Below are 24,529 nucleotides of genomic sequence, written 5' to 3'. Positions count from 1 at the left end.
GCAGCTGAGGCGAGAGCGATGTTGCTGGGGTGGGAGAGGCGCAGTGCAGCAATCAACAATGGGAAAAGCAGTGACTTGGGGATGGAGGATCCTCCAGCTCCACATTCCCTCACCTGGCACAAGTGTGTTGCTTTGTATGCTTGTTTTATTTTATATAAGTATGCTCTAAAAACCTAGCACTGTAAACAACCGGAGGAATGAAAAACCATAGAGTAGGGAAAGGCTTGCTGTTGCAATCTAGGAATGGTATGCTCTTCCACAGTCCTATTGCATGCCTAGAATATTATAACACTGCACACTGTCTTTTTGCGTCACATGCCACACATGCACTAGACGTGTGTGCATAACCACACATTATGTCTGCACCTTGACTGAATTATAAACCTTTGCTTTTAACAGGGTGGGAAAATTGAGTGTAGTGTAATTCTCTGCAATGTATAATACCTTAATAATGACGACTTACTCTGTTCTGAGAAACCAAGGGCCTGATTACGACCTTGGCGGATGGGAGACTCCGTCACAAAGGTGACGGATATCCCACCCCCCATTTTACAAGTTACTTAGTACTTGTAATATGGTGAACGTGATATCCGCCACCTTTGTGACAGAGTATCACATTCGCCAAGGTCGTACTCAGGCCCCAAATGTTGCAAACAGAAAATTAGTCTTTTGGAAAGCAGGAGTTCTTTTAATGTAAATAAACAAAGCTCTGCAACTGTGTAGACAAACAGTCCTTGCTCAATATCTGTAACCAACAACAGGCACAGGAGAAGGGGTGGGAAGTCTGAGGAGGGGTCAAGAGGACCTCTGAACCTATGTACTCTTATGGAGTTCTAGTTTTAAAATAACAACCAAGGACAGTTGGAGGCAACTCCGCAGGAGGAAAGCTAACACTGGGAAACGTGGGGGCAGGGGATCTGTGGAGAGCAATGGGTGGTCAGCGGGGGCAAGCAGCGACGGGAGGAGGTGGTGGGGCTGACGGGGCAACTAACAACAAATGCAGGCAGGGTGAGAGAGACAGCCTGCAAAATGAGGCCCTAAGTTGGGGTGGTAGAGTGCAAAATAAAAAAGGCTGACTTACATTACACAGACACATTCCTTTTTTTGTATTTACGCACTGGCAGATTAAGTGATTTACCCGTAATCACAAGATGTTGAGCTGACACTGTAACCTGGTTTCCCACTTTCAAAGTTAGTAGCTCTAATGATTGCACCATATCCTCTCCCTTCAGTTCTCTGTAGCAGAATGCCCTGCTGTAGACTTTGCTGTTTTAGGAGCAATTAAAACGCAATATGGGCATCATAGGGAGGCGCTGTCGATGGCTTATCTGCACACAGAGGCTGAGAATAGGACTGTGAAGGTAGTTTGTACCCTCATATAGCTGAATGCACTATGCTCCCTATCTACATAGTGTCCAAGACCTGTTTCACCCCTGTCCGGAATGTAACTCAGGCTTTTTTCCTACCTCATATGTGTAAATGCTTTCTTTTAGCAAAGAAAACAATCATAAATATTATTTCTTTGTGTCCATTTACAATCTCTAACTCTCTTTCTACAGGTCACTGAAACGTGAATCGAAAAAGAAATGTACGTTAGTCAAACATGATGAAAAGAATTATTTTTGAAGAAAGTAAAACATTCTACATTCTAGAACTCTAAAAAGAAATGAATTCTTTGCGCCACACTGCTGAATGTCAGTGATTTCTCAAATTGCATATGTTCATTATCAGTTGTCAAGTCCCTAAAGTAAAATGACCAGAAGCAATTACCGAATATACCATTTCAAGGTATGTAAACAAAGAATATTTGTGATATTTGATATCCATGTAGTGTGCTTGAGAGCAAACTAATCAGCGCTGTAAATTATATCTGATGGTTTATGAGGAATGCCTTGGAGACCCAAGCGCCTCCCCATCAAAACAGCGTCTGTACACATAATATGACCGAATTGTCAGGGCGACCTATCACCTCAGTTTAAAAGAACAGTCTTTCGTCTGTGTCTCCTGTTATTTAGGAGGAGAGAAAACATTGTTTGGAAGATAGAAATTGTGTAAACTCTTTACCTGTTGTCGCTACAGCAAAATTGCTGGGCGATCATTTTTGATATAGAAAAGTTTTCTCTACCAGCTCTGTCTGTTGGGTTGATCCGAGTTGTTTCAGTGTCCCAGACTGCCAAAGTCGATCATGTATCTACTGTGGCTTTAGCCACAGAGCAACAAAAAAAGCTTGTACTAGGATAGGAAGCTTAAAAGGGCCCAATGTTGCGCTATTGATAATTCATCAAATTAACGTGGAGTGTTCTAATCCTAGATTATTACTTTTATGAACAAATGTATCTAACATGTAAGCACTAAACCCCAAGGACCTTGTCAGTGTTTTTTAAAACTCCTAAATCAAATGCGATAAACTAGTCACAAAATGAGTCTAAATGTACTTGAAAGAAATCACATAGGCATAACTTGGAGAAATGATTCCATGAGGAGCATCTTAATAAAAAACAGGGGGCTAATTGGTGAAAGTTTATAGGACAATTTAGAGAAGCTGCCTTTGAATGTTGGAACAGTTATCTTCAGATAAAAGCTATCATTAGTAAATACAAATGTTCGGCAGAGCATGTGCAATGTATTTAAAAGTTAATACTGAGTGTAACATAAAGTAATACAGACTCTGGAATCAGATTCAGTCTTAACATGGCATGTATCCAGGAAAAAAAACAACCTGGCGATACATACATCTCGAATAAGAGCAATGAATGTGAGAACAGCTTTAGTTATCAATCCCACCTCACTGCACACGAGAGAACTCACACTGGACAAAAACATTATGACTGTTCTGAATGCTTTAAAAGCTTCAGTTGGAAATCTGCTCTCTCTCAGCATGAGAGAACTCACACTGGACAAAAACCTTATCAGTGCTCTGAATGCTGGAAAAGCTTCAGTCAGAAATCTGGTCTCGCTCAACATGAGATAGCCCACACTGGAAGAAAACCATATCAGTGCTCTGAATGCCAGAAAAGCTTTAGTCGAAAAATAGCTCTCACTCATCATGAGAGAACTCACACTGGGGAAAGACCTTATCAGTGCTCTGAATGCTGGAAAGGCTTCAGTTGGAAGTCTAGTCTTGCTTGTCATGAGAGAACTCACACTGGACAAAAACCGTATCAGTGCACTGAATGCCCAAAAAGTTTCCGCCACAGATTTGGTTTAACTCTACATGAGAGAATCCATACTGGGCTGAAACCTCATCAGTGTTCTGAATGCCAGAAAAGCTTCAGTCAGAAAATAACTCTGACTAAACATGAGAGAACTCACACTGGGATAAAGCCTTATCAGTGCTCTGAATGCTGGAAAAGCTTCAGTTGGAAATCTAGTCTCTCTCAGCATGAGAGAACTCACACTGGACAAAAACCTTATCAGTGCTCTGAATGCCAGAAAAGATTCAGTCTGAGAGCCAATTTAATTACACATGAACAAAGCCATACAGGGCACAAACCATATCAGTGTTGTGAATGCCAGAAAAGCTTCAGTCGGAAATTAAGTCTTATTCAACATGCAAGAACCCACACTAAGCAAAAACCTTATCAGTGCTCGGAATGCCAGAAAACCTTCAGTGACAAAATCTCTCTCAATCAGCATGAGAGAACGCACACAGGGGACAATCCTTATCATTGCTCTGAATGCTGGAAAGGCTTCAGTAAGAAAGCAAGTTTAATTCAGCATGAGAGAATCCATAGTGGGCACAAACCCTATCAGTGTTCTGAATGCCAGAAAAGCTTCAGTCGGAAATCTGGTCTCACTATTCATGAGAGAACTCACACTGGACTAAAACCGTTTCATTGCTCTGAATGCCAAAAAAGCTTCAGTGAGAAAGCAGGGTTAATTCAACATGAGAGAATCCATACAGGGCACAAGCCATTTCAGTGCACTGAATGCCATAAAAGGTTCAGGCAGAAAACCTGTCTCACTCGACATGAGCGTTTACACACTGGACAAAAACCTTATCAGTGCTCTGAATCCTGGAAAAGCTTCAGTCATAAATCTGGTCTTGCTGAACATGAGAGAAATCACACTGAAAAAAACCTTATCAATGTTCTAAATGCCAGGGTATCGTCTGTGGGAGATTCAGTTTGACTCAACATGAAAGAACCCACTATGAGAAAGAAAAGGATCAGTGCTCTGGCTCTGAGAATATCTTCATTTGTAAATGCAACCTATCTACATGAGAGAGACAACGTAGGAAAATAAAAGGTGCTCACTATCAACCATGGGAAGGGGGTGTCAGCATTGCAAAACCTTCATATGAAGCAGCCAAAAAGAAAAGACATCAATCCATTGATTGTCCCACAAACACACAGCGAGGCGTGGAAACACTTGAATTAACCTCATTCCTTAGTAACTATTTGTGGCCTCATTCCATTCAGTTTGCTTTGCTTCCTGAGTGTTAATAAACAAGGGCACCAGTGCACTAGGTTGAGTTGATCCTGATGCCAAGACCCTGTGACCTGGAAGGCAAGTAACCTCAAACTGTTTCCAGCCTTAATGAGCCTCTCCAGGGAGCTGCAGCACAAGTCACTTTGTTGTAGGGCTCTTTGGGACCAGCGTATGTTGATGTCTGTGCCACTTAAGGCTGATTATTGAGAAAAACTAAAGTTGATGGAGAGACTGGTAGTTAATCTCGGCAACATCCCACCACATCATTCTCTAGTCTTTGCACCATTGAAGACAAGGCCAACCATTCTTGCCTTACCCTAGATAGTCCTAATAACTACTGTTCCAGGGCGACTTAGCCTAGTATTACAAAGATCCCCTTTAATGGCCTCTTCCCTTTTCCATTTTGCGACAAATGGAGCCTGCTTCCCATAAGTTTCACAAGCTTTAGAATCACATCAGATACATCCAAGAGAGTCTCACATTTAAGTGGGCCTATTCAAAAGATGGGCTCTGTTGTACAATTATAGTACTATAATAAGATGACTAACGCACTACAAAATGCCATTCACAAACATACTTACGGATGTTCTGCCTCTCCTGTCGCCTTCTGTGCGTAGATCTCTGCCCCAACTGCGTAGCCTTTTCACACTTATGTACATGTTTTAGTAGTAAATGTGGGAGCGACAGAAGGGAGTGACTGGAAAATGGGGAATACGTTTGCCTATAGGGGAGCAGCTAAGGGAGGAGGAAGGAGGGATTTCAGAAGGGACATGCACTCACAAATGTTTAAGCCCACTGCTACTCACAAACTGAACTTCTAAAGTAACCTCACTACAGCCAAAAAAAACACAAAAAGAATTGTAAATGTACTTCAGCTCAAAGCTGGAGTACCTCCATCCCCACATATGACCAACCACTAGTACTACAGCACCCTCCCGGAGATAATAATGGATGCAGTGACTTTAAATAACATCTAATAGAAAATAATGCTAAATTAAATTATTTAATCTAGTTAAAAAACTAATTAGATGTTATTTTAATTAAAAAAAATCTAAAAATAAAATATTTGCTTTAAAGTAGTTTTTTTTTTAACTTTAAATACTATTGTAACATTTTAATAATTAAAACTTTCAAATGTTACTAAAGGTCAGCAGTTCCCAGCCTGTGGTTCGGAGACCCATGGGGGTCTTCGAAGCCTCCTCAGGGAGTCTGCGACTGTTTAGAAAATTAAATAATACTAACTGATTTATAAACTGTATATAAATAAATTGGCTAAATGTACAATTGAACATTTTAAAACATACAGTAAATGTCAAGGAATTTTAAATTGGAGGCTAAAAATGAAATTATTGTTCTCAGATTGATTTGTGGGTGTATTGCAGGTACATCAAACAGAATATAGTATGGACAATGTGTGGCTTCAACTCAACGTAGTAAAGCTCCAACCTTCCTTTTAATTTTTGTTTTTTTATTTATATGTGTCTGAAAATTAAATAAATTGTGTTTGTGTATATGTTTGAAGACTGCTTGTTTCTTGACTGAGTGGGGGTCCCCGTATTCCAATAATGATTTCCTGGGGTCCCTGGGTTCCAATAAGTGGAGGTCCTCAGAAGTCAAAATGTTGGAAACCAATGCTATAGGTGAACATTTAGTTCAATTTAAACTTAAGAATTTTTTTTAAAATCTAATATACTTAAAATAATTACCATTTAAATTTAAAATAGGTTTTGAGGCTTTTACATGTAATAATTTGTAGTAATATTTTTCACATTTAATATATGTTTGCACGTCTCCTTGTACTTTACCATAGAGAGATCTCTTCCACCAGGCGATGTATAGGGAAAATGCAAAAATATTTAATGTACATTTAATTTTATGAATTGTTTTACATGCAAACAAAATGAAAAATGCTACAGCACAAGTAACTTGGTTTTAATAGATATTTAATTTTATGGCAAGACCGGAGGCTCCTATTATGCTTAAGTCTTTTCTTTATTTTTAATAGCAGCCGCAATCAAGAACAGAACTACTGATCCCATAAGGCCAACAACAACGGCCAATGAGGATCAAAAGGTAGTTCTAATAAAATGCACCAATCACAAACAACCTGTCGTAATAATACCTATCTTGACTGGGAACAGCCCTCTTTTCTTGCTGCTCGCAGTCAAGATAAGTACATCCATTTCCTATGTCTACTATTTATTTGAGTTTCTAGTGATGATTCCGTGTGTTTTTACTGCAAATATTAATATTTTGGTGTTTGGTGCTTAACATACGTTGGTTTCCTTTTCAGCCGGCTTGTAGCCGCACTTTCAGAATGTCCAGCGCGAGCGCGTCTGTTTAATTAACCGTTCCTCTTCAGCGCGCGCTGTTATTTCAGCGCCCCTTGAAGAGAAAGCTATTTTCAGCATACTTTGTCTCCCTGGCTTCAGCGTTTCATTTTGTCAAAAGCTTGTGATTGGATTATCTCGGCTTCTGCTGAGTTAATCCTTTCCCTTCATGCTTCAGTGAGCTCAAGCTTGTAATTGGATTATCTCGGCTTCTGCTGAGTTAATCCTTTCCCTTCACGCGTCAGTGAGCTCAAGCGTTGGAGTGTGTATTTTTAACACTTGGAGGAATTTCTTTCTCCTGTCACTTTGACAGCTATATTAATCCCCGGTTGGCCCCCAGGGATTTCCATTTTCAACAAACTTGTGTTGCATACAGCTCCTGCTGTCAGGCGCCCTGGAACATAATTCTCAAGCCTTTATTCAGTGTTTAACAACGCCCCACTCCTATTTCTTGGAGTTTCGGTTTCAGTTTCGATTTTTTAGTTTCAATTTGGCAATTTTTCCTTCCTGGGATAAAAAAAATACTAATCTTTTTTGGCAGTTATTTTTTACTTGTTTTTCCTATTACCATGGACAGCTCCAGTGTTCCAGTGCTGTCTCAGGAGGAGGAGGAGGAAGACTTCCTCAAAGACAATCTGAATGACTTCATTCAGTCTTCAGTTGAGCAGGCCATGGCTGTTTCATGGCAAAAGTTATAAAAAAAATTGGAAAATTCTGTGGTGTCACAAACCATGCTGGCCCAATCTGCGGGGGAAGGCAGAAAGTGTCTAAATCCTTAAAAAAATAACAAAACCGACGCTAAAGACAAGTAACAAGAGTTCACACGTGGCAGAGGACGTGGCTCCTCAAAGGCCTCCTTTAAAGGAGGGTTTATTGAACAAAACACCTAAAAGGTGCATGGTTAAGGCTAAGCATATTTCTCCAATTCATATCTCAAAGATTTTAGACAACGATGAAGAAGTGCAAGACCCTGATTCGGATTCGGATATTTCCGACAGGGACGTGGGAGATGTCTTCTCCCCTCCTCCTCCCAAAAAAGCCAAATGTGGGTCACAAGATTTTTCGGGCTCTTGCACGATTTTAGATGCCGAAAGGGTGCCAATGTTCGATCCTTTCAGCATCCAGCACCCTAACTCAACTGAATGGCTCCCTACGGACCATGTGGCAGAATATGTTACGGCCAGACTGCGTACTCCCCTTGATAAACAGGTGCGGGCTAAACTCAGATCCGAATGTCCCTGTCCTGCCCTTTCCTCAAAAATTACTGCCACCCCATCCATTGATACTTCTCTAATAACCTTTTTTACTAAATATGGCAAGGACCCACGCAAGGGGTTGGATAAAGCATAGTCTTCTTGTCAAGACAAACTGTTAGACGTGGTAGGTCCCCTAACTCGGATGTATCATAAATTACAAGAAATCTTCCTTAGATCCGACCCAAAAGATCAAATTTCTAGGTTTCCTCGTAGATTCCATTTCGGCTTCCCTTCTTCCCTCCTCAAAGATAAAATGTATCAAGTCAGAAATTCAGCTTATTCTGCGCAACTCTCAACTCACTCTCCGATCCCTTGCAAGGGTCGTAGGTCTTCTCTCTTCCTCAATCCAAGCTATTTTCCCAGGTCCTTTACATTATCGAGCTTTGCAAAGGTTGAAAATACGCCACCTCCAAAGAGGGTTGGCCTATTCAGATTCTATAGAACTAGATCAGGACTCTCTAGCGGAACTCCAATGGTGGATAGACCATTTAGATGCCTGGAACGGCAGGACCATCTTTGCATCAGCCCCAGATCTAGTATTGGAATCAGATGCAAGCTTTCAGGGCTGGGGGGCCCGTTGTGGTACAGTCTTGACTGGAGGATTATGGTCACGAGAGGAGTCAAAACTGCACATAAATTGTTTAGAGATGGTTGCCGGCTCCTTTGCAATCAGAAGCCTTGCAAGCGACAGGGTTTCCTGCTCCGTTCTACTCAGGATGGACAACATTTCCGCGGTTCGCTACATCAACCGCTTAGGGGGTACAAGGTCCAAGCCTTTAGCGGAATTAGCAAAAGGGTTCTGGGAGTTTTGTCTTCTAAACAGAATCTCAGTGCAAGAGGAGAACCTTCCGGGCCACCTCAACGTGGTAGCAGATTGGTACTCTCGACATTTTCAAGATTCCAGCGACTGGATGCTCAATGTGCAGATCTTCAACAGCATCTTTCACAAATGGGGTCCTTTCGAGGTAGATTTATTCGCTTCACGACTCAACGCACAACTACCAAAGTTCTTCAGTTGGCATCAAGATCCGCTAGCCCTAGCATTCGATGCTTTTTCTCAAGATTGGTCTACTTCCCTCAATTACGCTTTCCCTCCCTTCATTTTGATTTCCAGGGTTATAGCACATGTCAGACGCCAACAGGCTTCCATAGTTCTCATAGTTCCTTTCTGGCACGCTCAGGTGTGGTTTCCATCCCTCCTAGAACTTTCAATAGAACCTCCTTTCTTACTTCCCCCAATCCCAGACCTTCTAACCAATCCTCAAGGCCTATCTCACAACCTAATTCTCCAGAATGCTCTCATTCTCTCAGCTTGGAAAATTTCCGGGAGTCCCAGCCTGGCACTTCTATTTCAACAGAAGCTTCAAATTTCCTGGACATGGCTAGAGCTCCAGGAACAAAGAAAGCATATAGATCAGCTTTGGATCTCTGGCATTGCTGGTGTGTGGGAAAACTGGTTAATCCCTTTACAGCAGATGTAACAATGGTTATAGATTTTTTGGCAGCAGAAGCTTCCAAAGGTAAATCTTTCCGTACTATTAATTTGTATAGGTCAGCTATTTCTTCGTCACATGTGTTTTTACAGGAAAGACCGGTTGGAGAACATCCCTTGGTATTTAGCCTTTTAAAGGGAGAAAAGACTTAAGCATAACACTCGCCTCCGTGTCTTTAATAAAATTAAGACTTTCCTTCATAAATTACTAGGAAAATCCACATTAATTTGATTATATTAAACAAAAATGATTTTTAAGGATTTGTTAAAAAACACCTAAAGTAAAATGCTCATATTTACTTACTATGTATATGTTCTCAAACTTACAAACAGTTATATATAGAATTATTTGAAATTAAGATTTTTAAGAACAAATTAGTCACATGTATGTTTAAATTATAGTTTAACATATTTTATCATAAAATATTTATTTTAAAAATAGATATTGTGCTTTAATATTCTAATGAATTTATATGTATGTTTAAAAATGTGAAATACATTATTATAAGATTATTTCCTCGTAAACCCCTCTCTCCATTCTACTCTTTGCTAGGATGTTGCATTGTTAGTGGTTGACCATGTGTGTAGCTGGACTTACTCCTCCTCCTTTTTGGTGGTAGTAACTTACACTTGTAAATTTGGCTCCACCTCGTTTGAGGGAGTGGAGTCCTTCTAATCTACACTTTTGAATAGCTTTAAACTCGTAAATAGTGAGTAGCCAAAACTAGCAAAGCTACTCAGAAGTGTATGAGTAATCTTGCATGAGTAGATTACTCACGGGTGTAATTTTTTTTTTTTAAATATCTGTTTTATTGCTTTCGGCACAAATATTCAACAATAAACACAAGCATCAAAACAGCAGGATAACAACTGTTACATAATATCCTAATAACATAATAACAAACCAAATGAAATGAAAAAATAAAAAAGAAATCTGGATCTGAGTGTTAGGATTTCCATCCTACAATAATCCACTACACAAATGACTGCAGGTACATTTACAATCTTTTCCTTTGGGGTGGGGTCAATTGCCCCTTCTCCAATGTCCATATATTAATGAACTGTAGTACACTAACATATATCATGCAACCCAAGCATATGTTTTCATGTCTTGTGCGAGTTTGATCTTATTATCTGTCACTCCCTTTGTTGTGATTGTGCATCCCTGTGGTGATATATGGTGACAAATACCTCTTGCGCAACACTGCTGCTCAGTCCGTGAGTTTATCCACCTAAACATCAACCTTCCGTTATGTATGTTCCGGAATAGTTATATGTTACTTGTCTCAATGCTCACTAGAGGCTGTAAGCCACCCCCTCTTCATGCCCACCACTCTAGTACGCTGTTCAGAGAGAAAAGAGAAAACTACAGAAAGTGGAGGCAAATAGCATAGTAATCATGTCCCCTCTACCGCATGAGTATTCCACACTATAAAATTTACGGCGGGCGCTCGTCATTCTTAACCTCTAGTCTAGTGACAAATGCTTTCCAAGCGTCATACCCCGTGCAAGTCTGACCCTTATCTCGTAATGTGCGTAACACTCGAGTCTCCGTCCGTGCCCAACGCAGTGTCACAGCCCGCCACGTCTTAATCTCTGTGGCCCTGGGGGCCTTCCAGTTCATGGCAATCAATCTTTTGTACATTATTAGTGCTAAATCTGCAAATCTGTGGATGTATATATGTTTTTTGTTTCTGGTTCTAACACCCAATAAACAAGATCTTGGTTCTGGCAAAAACGTATATTCTGTAATATCGGATATATCTGCCACCACCTCACGCCAGGCCTTCCCTAGGGCTCCGCGCTCCCATACCATATGATAAATGTGGGCCATCAGGTAGCCACAACGGGGGCACAACGGATTAGACGCAGGGAACATGCGCTCTAAGCGGGATGGCGAGAGGTACGTCTGATGTATGAAATTGAATTGGGTGTAGCGAAATCTGGGGTTCCGCGACACCCGCCGGGCCTGACCAAGAGCAAGGGACCATTCCTCAGGAGATACTTATGGGTGTACGTTAATGTCGCAACTTGCCTCCAGGGTGTCCAACGATACAGGAATGGTAAATCTGAAGTGGGTCCGAGTAGTTGGGCTGCAATTGGAGCAAATCGCAAGATCCTGCTCAAACACTGGAACTCTTGTCCAAGGCATTTGTTTTACTGTGGTGAGACAACATAGAATTTAAAGTATTATTTCTGTACTTGCTGCATCTTTGGGTCTCATGAGGTACTCTTGTCACAACTATTTGATGCTACAATGCTAGGATCATCAAATTATTCCTTGTCTTTAATACTGTTATTAGTATTTACTTATATATTTTCACTTCTCCTTCTTTTGCTTGATTTTGTTGTGTTTACTATTGCATAGGCGCCAAAATTACTTTGCTGTTAACTGCTTCTAAGGTACTCTTATCCTTTGTGTACTTTTTATACGATGAACACAGCTTTTACCCTCACTGTACAGCTGCAATGTAAGCACCCAGAGCCCAAACCAGAGATTCCTGCACCTTGACCTTCCTTTATTGGTTTTCTACAATTCCATTTGCATAATTGAGATATGGGTTTGAATCACTGATCATCCTTTGAACCTGCCATGATAGACCTTGACTGTTACGAGTTTCATATTCAAACCGTCAACATGGGCTCCAGTACCCTGCATATTCTCACACCATGTTCTTTGCTTTGGGTCGGATCATCAACCTTGAATTATCTCCATAATGTGGAAGCTCAGAAGACTTTGCAGCTGTTTTAACTGCCTGACATTTGGCACATTCTGATGGCCATAGATTCAGGTTCAACTTAATGACCCAACTCTAGTTGTTGACATTTTGCACTTCAAGCCACTTCTGTGCAGCTCACCACCTTCTGTAACTGGTTCAGCCCAAAACATTGTATCAAATTCCAGTGTTCATCATCACCAGAGACGAGACTTAATAGTACCCCCTCGAACATGGCTATCAGGATCAGCTACTGTTTTGTATACAGATTTATTATGATGTTGAATATGTGACTAACAGTATCCTTTATTTCCTTCTGGACAGTTGTTTTTGCTCATTATTAATTCTGAAATCAGAGACCTGCTTTTGATTTTGCTCTTGTGCAATTAATAAATATTCTTGTTAATCTAAACTTGTCTTCAATCATCTCGAAGTTTTTTGTCTCTTTTTACTACAGTGTATTAAAAATTGTGACTTCCACTGTTTTGCTTTACCTTCAAGCATGCCTTAGGTCTTACTGTGCAAGCCAAGTTATCAAAAGCGAGCTAAGGACACTTTAGTGAAAGATACATTTACCATTGCTGACCAAAGTCATGCATACGTACACAAAGAATGGTAAAGCAAAGCAGGCTGATCTCAGGAAGCAGACCGCCTTTTTGAAAGGATTACTGTCCTAGGTGGAATCTGCTACAATTGTAGATGCAAAAAGTAAAAACCATTGGGGGGGATGTTGGTAGCTATACTCCCAGAATTTGAGACTTCTACCCTTTCGCTCAGGCTTTGAAAGAGCTAAAGATGGAACACTTCAGGCATTCAGGTCTCCACAACTAAGACTGCAGTCTCATGTCATACAGCACTTGCACTGTTACCTGAATCAATTTACCCTGTGCTACGTACAAGCATTTTACATAAACAGGGTGTGCTGTGCTTTGTGAACAGGCTGTCGCCCTTCTTTGTATGTAAATAAGCTTCTATGACCAGACACCCAGGACTTCCATCTATTCCAGTGCGAATGATAATGTTAGCACGGTTACCGTCACAACCAAGGACTATATTGAGCAGTAATAGTCTTCCATGTCACGCAGCAGTGGTTATTTAGTTCTTTATTAGTTTTTTACATTTACATTCATTTGTAGCAATTCTCCAGGTTACATTTTTCTCAGGTTATCACACATAAGGTTTGACATACAATATGTCTTTAGTGTTCCTAAACCATGTCAAAATCTCTTTGTTTTCGATTTGTGTGTATGTATTTTGTCCTAATGCTGGTATAGAATGGGTCTTCTCAAGGCAGGCTAAATAATGAGCTTGTGAGCTGTCTGCAACCAGCATCACTAATTTCATATGTTTTCCATCTATTTGAATAAGCTTGTGTGTCATATGTAACCAGTCACCACTAGGGTCGCATATCCTGCATGTGTAAATGAGCACAATACTAATGTGACTCCTTCCGATGTAAACAAATATGCACCATCACTAAACAGGCACCACCAGACTCCCGTCTAGGTATGTAAATGATCACTAGACTAAAGTGGCTCCTCTCTATACAGGGAGTGCAGAATTATTAGGCAAATGAGTATTTTGACCACATCATCCTCTTTATGCATGTTGTCTTACTCCAAGCTGTATAGGCTCGAAAGCCTACTACCAATTAAGCATATTAGGTGATGTGCATCTCTGTAATGAGAAGGGGTGTGGTCTAATGACATCAACACCCTATATCAGGTGTGCATAATTATTAGGCAACTTCCTTTCCTTTGGCAAAATGGGTCAAAAGAAGGACTTGACAGGCTCAGAAAAGTAAAAAATAGTGAGATATCTTGCAGAGGGATGCAGCACTCTTAAAATTGCAAAGCTTCTGAAGCGTGATCATCGAACAATCAAGCGTTTCATTCAAAATAGTCAACAGGGTCGCAAGAAGCGTGTGGAAAAACCAAGGCGCAAAATAACTGCCCATGAACTGAGAAAAGTCAAGCGTGCAGCTGCCACGATGCCATTTGCCACCAGTTTGGCCATATTTCAGAGCTGCAACATCACTGGAGTGCCCAAAAGCACAAGGTGTGCAATACTCAGAGACATGGCCAAGGTAAGAAAGGCTGAAAGACGACCACCACTGAACAAGACACACAAGCTGAAACGTCAAGACTGGGCCAAGAAATATCTCAAGACTGATTTTTCTAAGGTTTTATGGACTGATGAAATGAGAGTGAGTCTTGATGGGCCAGATGGATGGGCCCGTGGCTGGATTGGTAAAGGGCAGAGAGCTCCAGTCCGACTCAGACGCCAGCAAGGTGGAGGTGGAGTACTGGTTTGGGCTGGTATCATCAAAGATGAGCTTGTGGGGCCTTTTCGGGTTGAGGATGGAGTCAAGCTCAACTCCCAGTCCTACTGCCAGTTCCTGGAAGACACCTTCTTCAAGCAGTGGTACAGGAAGAAGTCTGCATCCTTCAAGAAAAACATGATTTTCATGCAGGACAATGCTCCATCACACGCGTCCAAGTACTCCACAGCGTGGCTGGCAAGAAAGGGTATAAAAGAAGGAAATCTAATGACATGGCCTCCTTGTTCACCTGATCTGAACCCCATTGAGAACCTGTGGTCCATCATCAAATGTGAGATTTACAAGGAGGGAAAACAGTACACCTCTCTGAACAGTGTCTGGGAGGCTGTGGTTGCTGCTGCACGCAATGTTGATGGTGAACAGATCAAAACACTGACAGAATCCATGGATGGCAGGCTTTTGAGTGTCCTTGCAAAGAAAGGTGGCTATATTGGTCACTGATTTGTTTTTGAATGTCAGAAATGTATATTTGTGAATGTTGAGATGTTATATTGGTTTCACTGGTAATAATAAATAATTGAAATGGGTATATATATTTTTTTGTTAAGTTGCCTAATAATTATGCACAGTAATAGTCACCTGCACACACAGATATCCCCCTAGCATAGCTAAAACTAAAAACAAACTACAAACTACTTCCAAAAATATTCAGCTTTGATATTAATGAGTTTTTTGGGTTCATTGAGAACATGGTTGTTGTTCAATAATAAAATTAATCCTCAAAAATACAACTTGCCTAATAATTCTGCACTCCCTGTATGAATATATGTGCCTTCAGTAACCAGGTTCACATCTCTAACATATGGAATGTGCACAAGGCTCATATCCCTTGTCCCTATGTAAACCTGTGTGCAATCTGTGACCAGACACCATCACTCCCATGTGTCCCCTCACTATGTAAATTAATTTGTGTAATGTTTAACCCAGTACCACAAAGCTCACATATCCCATACTTATAATAGAGCACCAGGCACTTACCACTCCTTCCTGGGGTAAACTCTCTACCAATGAACAGCAGCCTCATGTCAACCCTCTCTTTGTAACTTAGCTGAGATATGGTGCCCTTTATAATCAGGAACAGCCAATACTATTTCTCCTTACTATGTAAACAACATGATGGCATTCTGTAACCAGGAACAACTAGGCTTCTGTCTCTTCTTGTTATGTGAAATCATGCGCACCCAATATTTATTTTTAACCAGTTCTGGGGTTGCTTTCTTTATTAGTTCCAGGTTATCCTGTTGCTCTTCACAACCAATGGATGTTAGAATGTTCTTCAAATGGGTAAACCAGGGTAAATTATCATCACAGTTCCTGCAGGACTGTTCTATATGATGCAAGAGCTGGATTTGACCACATGCACCCAGTAGCTTACTGGACAACATTCAGTGAGCTACTACAGTGTGGTCAACCCCAGCTCAGCTCTTAATGCTATCATTGCGGTACCCAAGTTTTGTGTATGTTGCAAGAAGATATTTTACAGTTTTTTAAAAACTTGAACTTTCATAAAACCCCAAAGGTTAGCACCGTAAGGGCAGGCCACCCATGCTTTTTTCTTAAATGCAGTCAATGCTGGTTTTATTAGTCTTTTGCCATATGAGTTAGCAAAAAGTAGATTTGCGCCAGCTTTTCATGAGCTTTCTGATGTAAATGATCATGTCTAGGTAGTCTTACATTTTAACTCATGCAATTGGTTTACCATAAATCCTGAATGTTGACAGTAATTTTGATTTAGGATTAATTATTGTTAGACCTGTCAGCCTTATGGTGGTCTTCCCCCAACGTTTTTGCCTGGTTGCCTTCATCTTGTGTGGATTTTTGCTCTGTTGACCTAAAGACTCTGTGCACTTTACCACTGCCAACCAGTGCTAAAGTGCATGTGCTCACTCCCCTAAACATGATCTGATTGGCATACTTACTTTACACGTACGTCCCTTGTAGAGTGGTATACCATATACTTAGGGCCTGTAAATTAAATGCTACCAGTGGGCCTCCATCACTTACTGTGCCACCCACTTGAGTAGCACTTTGAAGCATATCCCAAGTCTGCCATTGCAGCCTAAAGGCAATGTCCCACTGCCATGTTGACTTGGCATTTAAAACTGCTTGCCAAGCCTTAAACTCACCTTTTATTACCTATGAGCCATCCCTAAGGTATGCCCTAAGTAGCCCATTAGGCAGGGTGCTATGCAATTAAAAGGTAGGGCATGTACTTGTTAGTTTTACACGTCCTAGAAGTGAAAACCACCAAATTAATTTCCTCACTACTGAGAGACCTACCCCTCCTATAAGGTAACATTGTGGATTCCTTATTAAAATTAATAAGTTGTAATTCCTAAACGAGAGGTAGTAAATATGTCATGTTTGGTACCTATGAACCTGTAATGATAAATCTGAATTTACCATTAGAGAGGGTTTATCATCACAAGTTTGAAAATGCCACTTTTAAAAAGTTGGCATTTCCCTGCCCTTAGCCCTCTGTTTCTGTAACCTGCCTTAGGTTACATGACTGGGTGTGACTGACAGTTGGGACTTTGTGAATTCACCCCAAACAGTCACACTATATGGGGATTAACAGAGCCTGAATGGGCCATTAACTGACTTGATGGGGGGCGGAAGTAAACACAGCCACACTTGCAACTGAATAGGTAGGACTCTGACAACACACAATAGGCTAAATGACCCTGTATTGTCAGTGCAGCCAACTAGCAGCCATGGCAGGGGATGTTAGAAATTCTTGGAACTTCAGAGAACCTTTCTGGAAACTTCACCCAGCTTCTAGGAGCAAGGCACCAGGGTATATAAAAGCGGGCTCTCAGACCTGCTCCTCAGTTCCCTACTGGACCTGTGGAAGGACTTTCAGAGGACTGCCTGCTACTGTGACCTGCTGTGCACTCTGCTAGACTTCTGCTGTACCTGGAAAGACTACTTTGCTGCTTGGATCCTGCTTGAGACCTTCAGAGACGAGCCCTGTTGCAGAGCCGTGCATCACCACCTACACCCAGGACTCCAGGCGTGACTCCAAGGGCTAGTTCATCTGGTCTCCTGTTTTGAGCCACAGGGACATAGGCTCCCACCATCGTAAACCTGCACCTGTACTCAGCCTGCCTGAGTCTTGCACCCTCAACAGGTCTCACTTCACTCCAGGACTCTTGTTTGTGGTGCTAAAGGTGCTGAGGTGCCCAGTTTCTAAAACTGAGGATTTGCTATTTTGAAACTTAAACTGTAAAAATTCAGAACTCTGGTTCTACTAATTGGATTTTCATGGTTTTGGTGCCAAATGCTTTATTAAAATTGTTCTCTATTTTTCTAAATTGGTTTGAGATTTTTATTGTGCTGTGTTATCACTGTATTGCTGTCTGTGTACTGCTTAAATACTTAACACATTGCCTATAAGTTTAGCCTGAATGCGTTTTGTGCCTAGCCACCCAGGGTTAAGCACGGGTTAATTTAGTAACTTTTTGTGGTTCACCCCGCAAGGGATTGTGGCTGTTGCTTGACCAGGGTTCACACCTCAGTCAACCAACAATCCAGTTTCTCACAATTACCATATATTTGTTATTTCTGTATTAATTATTAACTTGCATACCTTATAAAATAACTCAGAGCCTTTCAAAAGTCGTTGCATAGGTTTTTCGGTGTGCACCAATGTTACTGCATCATCTACAAACAACAGGATCAGAGTGTGCTCGTTCTCCTATATCGGAGCATCAAGACAAAGATTCCTGAAAGACTGCACAGTTGCACTGATGTGAGTGTTAAAGCTGGAGCAAGTACGTAACCCTAGCTAATGCCAGTGTTTACTTCAAACTTGTCCGTGCATGCTCCTTTTACACCACATCTTACTCTGGAATTATTGCCACATTGCAGATTCTTTAGGATACTCAAGTAGTTGCTTAGGAAACCTCCTTCCTCCAGAAGGCTCCAAAGGACTGTGCCATCAACAGAAGCGAATGCTATTTATATGTCTTTGGAGACCAAGAAGATTGGGGAGTTTTGCAGGGACACATAATTCATACAAATCTTGTACAACTTCAGAGTGTGGTCTATTGTATTTTGGCCATTTTGGAATCTGGCCAGATGGAATATTGTTCTTCTGCATCCAGGTCTCAAGTTGCAACATTAACAGGTTCCTCAAGATTTTCTTTTGCCGTCTAAGAGGGAAATTGGCTGATAATGAGAGGGGTCATCTCTCTCCTCTTTCTTGTGATTCAGCACAATTATGGAAGACTTCCATGAATCTGGACCCACACCAAAAGTTATCACGGGGTTAAATAGTGCTGTTAAAGGTACTATCCACATCTACCATTTGTTTTAAAACACATGAACTGGAACTTTGTTAGAGCCTGGTTCTTTACCTGTTTCCTGATTGTGGATAGACATCGCCTGCATACCACTACTGTAAATACAAGCTCTACTCTGTACTTGCCCTTTATGCTCTTCCAACCAGACATTTCTGTTGTTAATTGAATTAATAGGCTTTTGATACAGAAATAAAAGTGCTCAAGCCACCTATCTGGGCTTATGGTAACTTCAAGATTCTTGACAGGCCGTTCACATCCCCAGCGTATAATTTCCCAATAGTTTTTTACATTTTTGTGGTCAGTTGCAGCCTGAAGAGCCTACCAAAACTTGATGTGCTAGTTTATTGTATCTGACGAGGTTTGTATAGGACCTTCTTGTTTCATGTAGCTTAAGTTCACCCCCCACCTTGAACTTGTTCTTGTTTCTCATTGCTACCATAAGGGCTTCCTTCAGCTTATAACATTCCTCGTGGTACCAAACATCATAACAAGGAGCTTGCATTGTTGTTCCATGGATGCCCTGGTAACTACGAGCAGAAGATGAAGGAATCAAATGTCGAACAACCAGAAACTTTCTTGTTCTCAATTAAAGCATCTCAGAGAGTGATCCATTGGGAATTCAAAGAATAATCTTTCCCCTTCAAGGATAACAATAGATATTTTTTTCTGCTTACATTCAGAGACACTTTGCAGTGATGTAATGGCTGAAGCTGCTGCCATGTTTGGGTGGAAGTCTTTCATTAGGTCAAGAACAAGATGGAGAAGATCATGGTCACTTTCTATTCTCTCACCCACCCTCATATCAACAATCAGATGCCAAACTTCCATATTCATTCACACATAATAATGCTGGCCCTCTTTCCTGCTCACAAAGTGACTTTAGGTGGATTGTCTGATATTGTACGGCTGTTTAACGGTCTAAGCCCTGCATTCAGGGTTAATCAGTACAACTGCTCCCCTTTTTAGTCGCTGTGTTCTGTATTGATTGTGAGTAGAGGATCCTCCAAGCAAAGTCCTCAACAATAGCTACTTGTTCCTACAATATTGTGAGCAGTCTAGTGTTAAAATCGCAGCAGGTTATTATAATTCTACCCGGCATTCCTGGCAGCTTGATCCTCCTACTGTGATAAAGTGTATTTAAACCTCCACAGTGCCTTGAAGAGAGAAGCAGTGTTTTAAGAACACTTAGCATCAATGAGGATTTGTTGACACATCACGGAGTTTTAGATTTTGACAAAGTCCATGACTTCTTGGCCTTATTCCCATTTTACGTGTTGTATATTGTTGTTTATGGGGGTGAATGTGAGTTTCACCTTAACGGTGAATTAAATTTTTACCCAAATTAGCAGGCCACCCTTTGCTCTGCCTTTTAGCTGGCTCATGGCAGATGTAAGAAAGGAAGCCTAACCTCCCAGGTCAAAATTATCCAATATCCATATTTTCTGGAGCAACAGATACCATATTTTTTCATGAAGGTCAGCCAGTCCTCATCTTCCATCTTTTTGCTCATCGCTGCTATATTCCAACCTATTATCTGTAAAAATTCAACCTCCCAGGGGGAGGTGGGGGGGATGTGAAATGCTGGAGGAGTTGGTATTGTTGGCTATAGCTGTTGTTATACGGTTCCCACTAAAACAATAAGACTTCGTCTTAGGACAACAGAACTTCAGAATGCGGGGACTGAGTTTATCCACTGTATTGGAGACTGTCGGCCCAACTCCTGACTAGCTCACAGTGCCACACCCAAACCCCTAACCATACCGGGGTGGAAGGTTATTACAGCAACCTGAACGTAGCACTCTGATCCCCAAGGGAATCGTGGAAACAGATCTTACCCTTGTGTTGTCTTACTCATGCATGCCGAGGTGAAACACGAGAGATATGAGAGAAGGGGCATATTTATGTGAAGGTTGGGTCACGTTTGTACCATGCAACTTGGTACATGTGCAACACAAACCTCTAAGTCAGATTTATGAAACCATGCAAAGCCGCTTTGTATGACTACAAAAATCTGGAGCTACACAATGCAAATTGCGTTACTCTGCCGTAAGAAGACTTTTCATGGACAGTGCGTGGTTGTTCCCACACAACTCCCATGGTTTTTTATGCATTCCCAGATATACAGTCCATGGAAACCTGGGAATGCGCCAAGAACGTGCACCTCTCCAGGAGAGGTGCAACAAGGTGAAATATCTTTATTTCTCCTCGTTACTTCTTATTTCTATGCATTCTGCAGCACACATAGGGGAATATGCCTGTCAGGATTGTTTTTGTGGAGGAAGGTGTCACTTTCTGCACAAAACAATCCTGCATGTAACGTAGGCACCATTGTGCAACAGGTGCCTGTGTTGGCGCAAGGCGGCACACTGGGCACTAGCGCAGGGGAAAAAGTCAGGAATGCTCTGTAAGCCATAAATACGGCACATTCCTGCCCGTTCCTAGTGGCTCAGTGCAGCGCAGCAAGGTAACTTGCACTGCACTGCACCACTATCTCATAAATATGCCCCTAAGTTTTCAAAACATTTATTGAAACAGTCATAGTCTTGCACAGAGCGAGTGAACTGCGCTGTTTAGGTAGATGAAACAATGCAACCAGCATTATGAACATGGTGAAAAGAATAAACACTCCAAACATGGCAAATGGCAAATGATTTCTAGATATTCCTACCTATCACTAACCCTACACTGAGAGCATAGTGAATGTACCCTTTTTCTTTGCCTGATCTAAGAGAATAGTCTTGGCCCCCCAACCCTGGAGAACGGAGCCAGGGAATCTGCCTGTAATATAGGTGGCAATCCTTTTCTGCAAACTGGAAGATCAGCGCCAGCAGAGCTGCATGTCAAACACAGCATTTGTCCCAGGATGGTCATGGCTGGAGCACTCTTCTGACCCACAAGGGGCAGATCACAGTTTATGTAATAAAAATTGCACTGTGTTGAAGGCACAGCTCTGATGCAATAATATGTCTAGATGTTAGAAGCTGTCTCCGAATGGGCAACGTAAGCATTAGGATGATTGCCTTTTCTAAGGCCTTCTCCAGAAGGGAGAGCAGGGAGATGGGCCGGTAGTTCCTCAGATCTGCTGGGTAGCGGGTGGTTTCTTTGGGAGGCGCCTCATTTCAGCACGTTTCCAGTCCTCAAGGAAGGAGGCCGTGGTGATAGAGACATTCAGGACTTTCTTGAGCTTGTCGCCAATCGTCTTGCTACTGAGGTTGAAGATGCAGTAGGGACATGGGTCTGTGGGTGCTCCCAGGTGTACGAAGTTCATTATGGAGACTGGGGCTTGAGTTGTGATAGGGTCCCAACGGGTGAGCAGGTGTTTGGGGTTTGGGTTTGTGGGTGTGAGTATGCTGATGCTGTTGGTGGCATGGGGTTGGAGTTTGAAGATCTCATAAATGGCTGAGATCTTGTCGTGGAAGTAGTCTTCCAGGGTGTCGCACAGTTCTTGGGAAGGGGTGATGTTGTTTCCGGTGGCTGCAGGGTTGGAGAACTCCTTCATGAATGCGAAGAGCTCCTTGCTGTGGTTTGTGCTGGCTTCTATGTGGTCCGCTAGAGCATTCTTTGTTTCTCTCAGGAGGCGGTGGTACTGGTTGAGTGCTGTTTTGAAGATGGTATGGTCTTCTGTCTTTTCACTAGTACGCCACTTCCTTTCTGATTGCCAGCAGTTGCATTTGGAGGATTTCACTTCCGTGGTGAACCAGCTGGCTTTTCTAGCTGGTACTTTAGGTTTGACTGGCTTGGAGGGGGCGATTGTGTTGGTGCATTCCGTCATTCACTGGAAGTTTTTCTGTAATACAATCCCTCTTCAGTTGCTTAGCTGAAGAGCCAATCCCCCTGCCCCTCTTGACAAACAGAGTATCCTTATTTTCTGTAACATTAAGATTGGTGTTATGACTTTGTCAACACCATACCCTATTTTTAAGTTGGATGGCATATTCCCCAACAGAATGGGGCAAAGATGGTACATTCGTCAAAATGGCAACATAAGGGCAACAATCGGGGGATCACATATGGTGAATGATGCGCCGTGTGTGTTCTTAATAAACCTGCTTGTTCATTCTGTGTACCAATACGCTCTTCTTGGTTTCTGTACAAACTGACTCCTTGGCTTGGGACATGAAAGGGTCAGGGGAAATACCGTCTCTGCATGCAGAAGGTATTACATTGCTCGAACCAGAGGGCAGTGTCTGAGCCGGCCCTTCTTGGATAACTGCGGCATTAGCTGCCTCAATCAGCACACATCTTGTGGATCCCACAGCCTTGTTATGTGCTCTAATAAAGTCTTGAACAGTAGACTCCATAATCCTTAACCTTTCCTCTCCTAAGAAGCTGGCATCACTAATCACCTTGAATTGCTCCAGTAGCTGATCCCGGATGAGTTCAATACGATCATTAAAATTAGCCCCAAAAGCCTTAGAATACACTATAGCTGAGGAATCTTTACCAGGATTCTTTACAGAGGGTTTATTCATAATACAAGCCAGTTTTGGATGCCTTTTCCTTCTGGCTGGCAGTTTTCCATCGCTCACTTGTGAGACTAAGTCATTTGAGCCCACTCTCATCAGCAAACATTCCAGTCCCTCGGCATCAGTGGCTGGTCCGCTGCCAGGAGCCAAAGATTCCCCTGATGACTGATTGGCATGGGGAAGAATAACAGGAGTAACTGGATGCTCACTTAAATCAAGGGAAAGGTGGTGGTCTGCAAGATCTATCTGTGAGAAGCTGGCCTTGCTTACAGTGGGTACCTTGTGGTACTTATACCTTGTGCCAGGTCCAGTGATCCCCTTATTAGTAGAATAGAGGTGTTTCTAGCAGCATAGGCTGATAGAAGGTAGCTATGGCAAAGCTTAGGCTGAACTAGGAGACATGCAAAGCTCCTACTATACCACTTATATCAGATATCACAATATCATAAGGAAACACAATACACAGAGTGACTAAAAATAAAGGTACTTTATTTTTATGACAATATGCCACAAGTATCTCAGTGAGCACCCTCAGGTAGAGGGTAAGTAATATACACAAGATATATGTACACAAACCCAAAACAGGTAAGTAATAGTAAGAAAAGTAATGCAAACAGTGTGGGATTACAATAGGATGCAATAGGTGAACATAGGTCTAGGGGCAACACAAACCATATACTCCAAAAGTGGAATGCGAATCACATATGGACCCCAGACCTATGGGAGCTTGTAGAGGGTTGCTGGGACTGTAAGAAAACAGTGAGGGTTACCAAAATACCCCACCCCAAGACCTTAGAAAGTAGGAGTAAAGTACCCCTACTACCCCAATAGGACACAATAGTCGTGATAGGGGGATTCTGCAAGAACAACAAACACCAGCAGTGCACTGAAAACGGATTCCTGGACATGAAGACCTGCAAAGCAAAGGGACCAAGTCCAATAGTCGCATTAGTGTCCGGGGGGGCAGGAGCCCAGAAAACCCCGGATGAAGGTGCAAGGAAGCTGCCTCCGGATGGAAGAAGCTTGGAATTCTGCAACAACGAAGAGGACTAGGAACTTCTCCTTTGGATGGAAAACGTCCCACGTCGCGATGAAGGTTGCAGAGGTGTTCCCACGCAGAATTACTGCCAACAAGCCTTGCTAGCTGCAAGAGTCGCGTTAGAGGTTTTTGGGTGCTGCAGGGGCCCAGGAG

The 24,529-nt window shown here is 42.0% G+C and overlaps 1 protein-coding gene across 1 annotated transcript in view; it reads left to right on the top strand.

Annotated features, from left to right (window-relative positions):
* Window positions 1–24,529, top strand: part of LOC138286968 (uncharacterized) — a 417,069-nt gene that overhangs the window by 8,317 nt on the left and 384,223 nt on the right. The window contains exons 4-7 of the mRNA XM_069227337.1: window positions 1,560–4,129; window positions 6,437–6,504; window positions 7,701–7,970; window positions 9,132–9,537. Of these exons, the coding sequence (XP_069083438.1) occupies window positions 2,692–4,129; window positions 6,437–6,504; window positions 7,701–7,970; window positions 9,132–9,537 (2,182 nt within the window). The 5' untranslated portion in view covers window positions 1,560–2,691. The remainder of the gene's footprint in view (window positions 1–1,559; window positions 4,130–6,436; window positions 6,505–7,700; window positions 7,971–9,131; window positions 9,538–24,529) is intronic.

This window comes from Pleurodeles waltl, chromosome 4_1 (assembly GCF_031143425.1).
Source record: "Pleurodeles waltl isolate 20211129_DDA chromosome 4_1, aPleWal1.hap1.20221129, whole genome shotgun sequence".
Taxonomy (NCBI): Eukaryota; Metazoa; Chordata; class Amphibia; order Caudata; family Salamandridae; genus Pleurodeles; species Pleurodeles waltl.
Note: the sequence above shows the minus strand (reverse complement) of the source record. Positions and strands in the feature narration are given on the sequence as shown.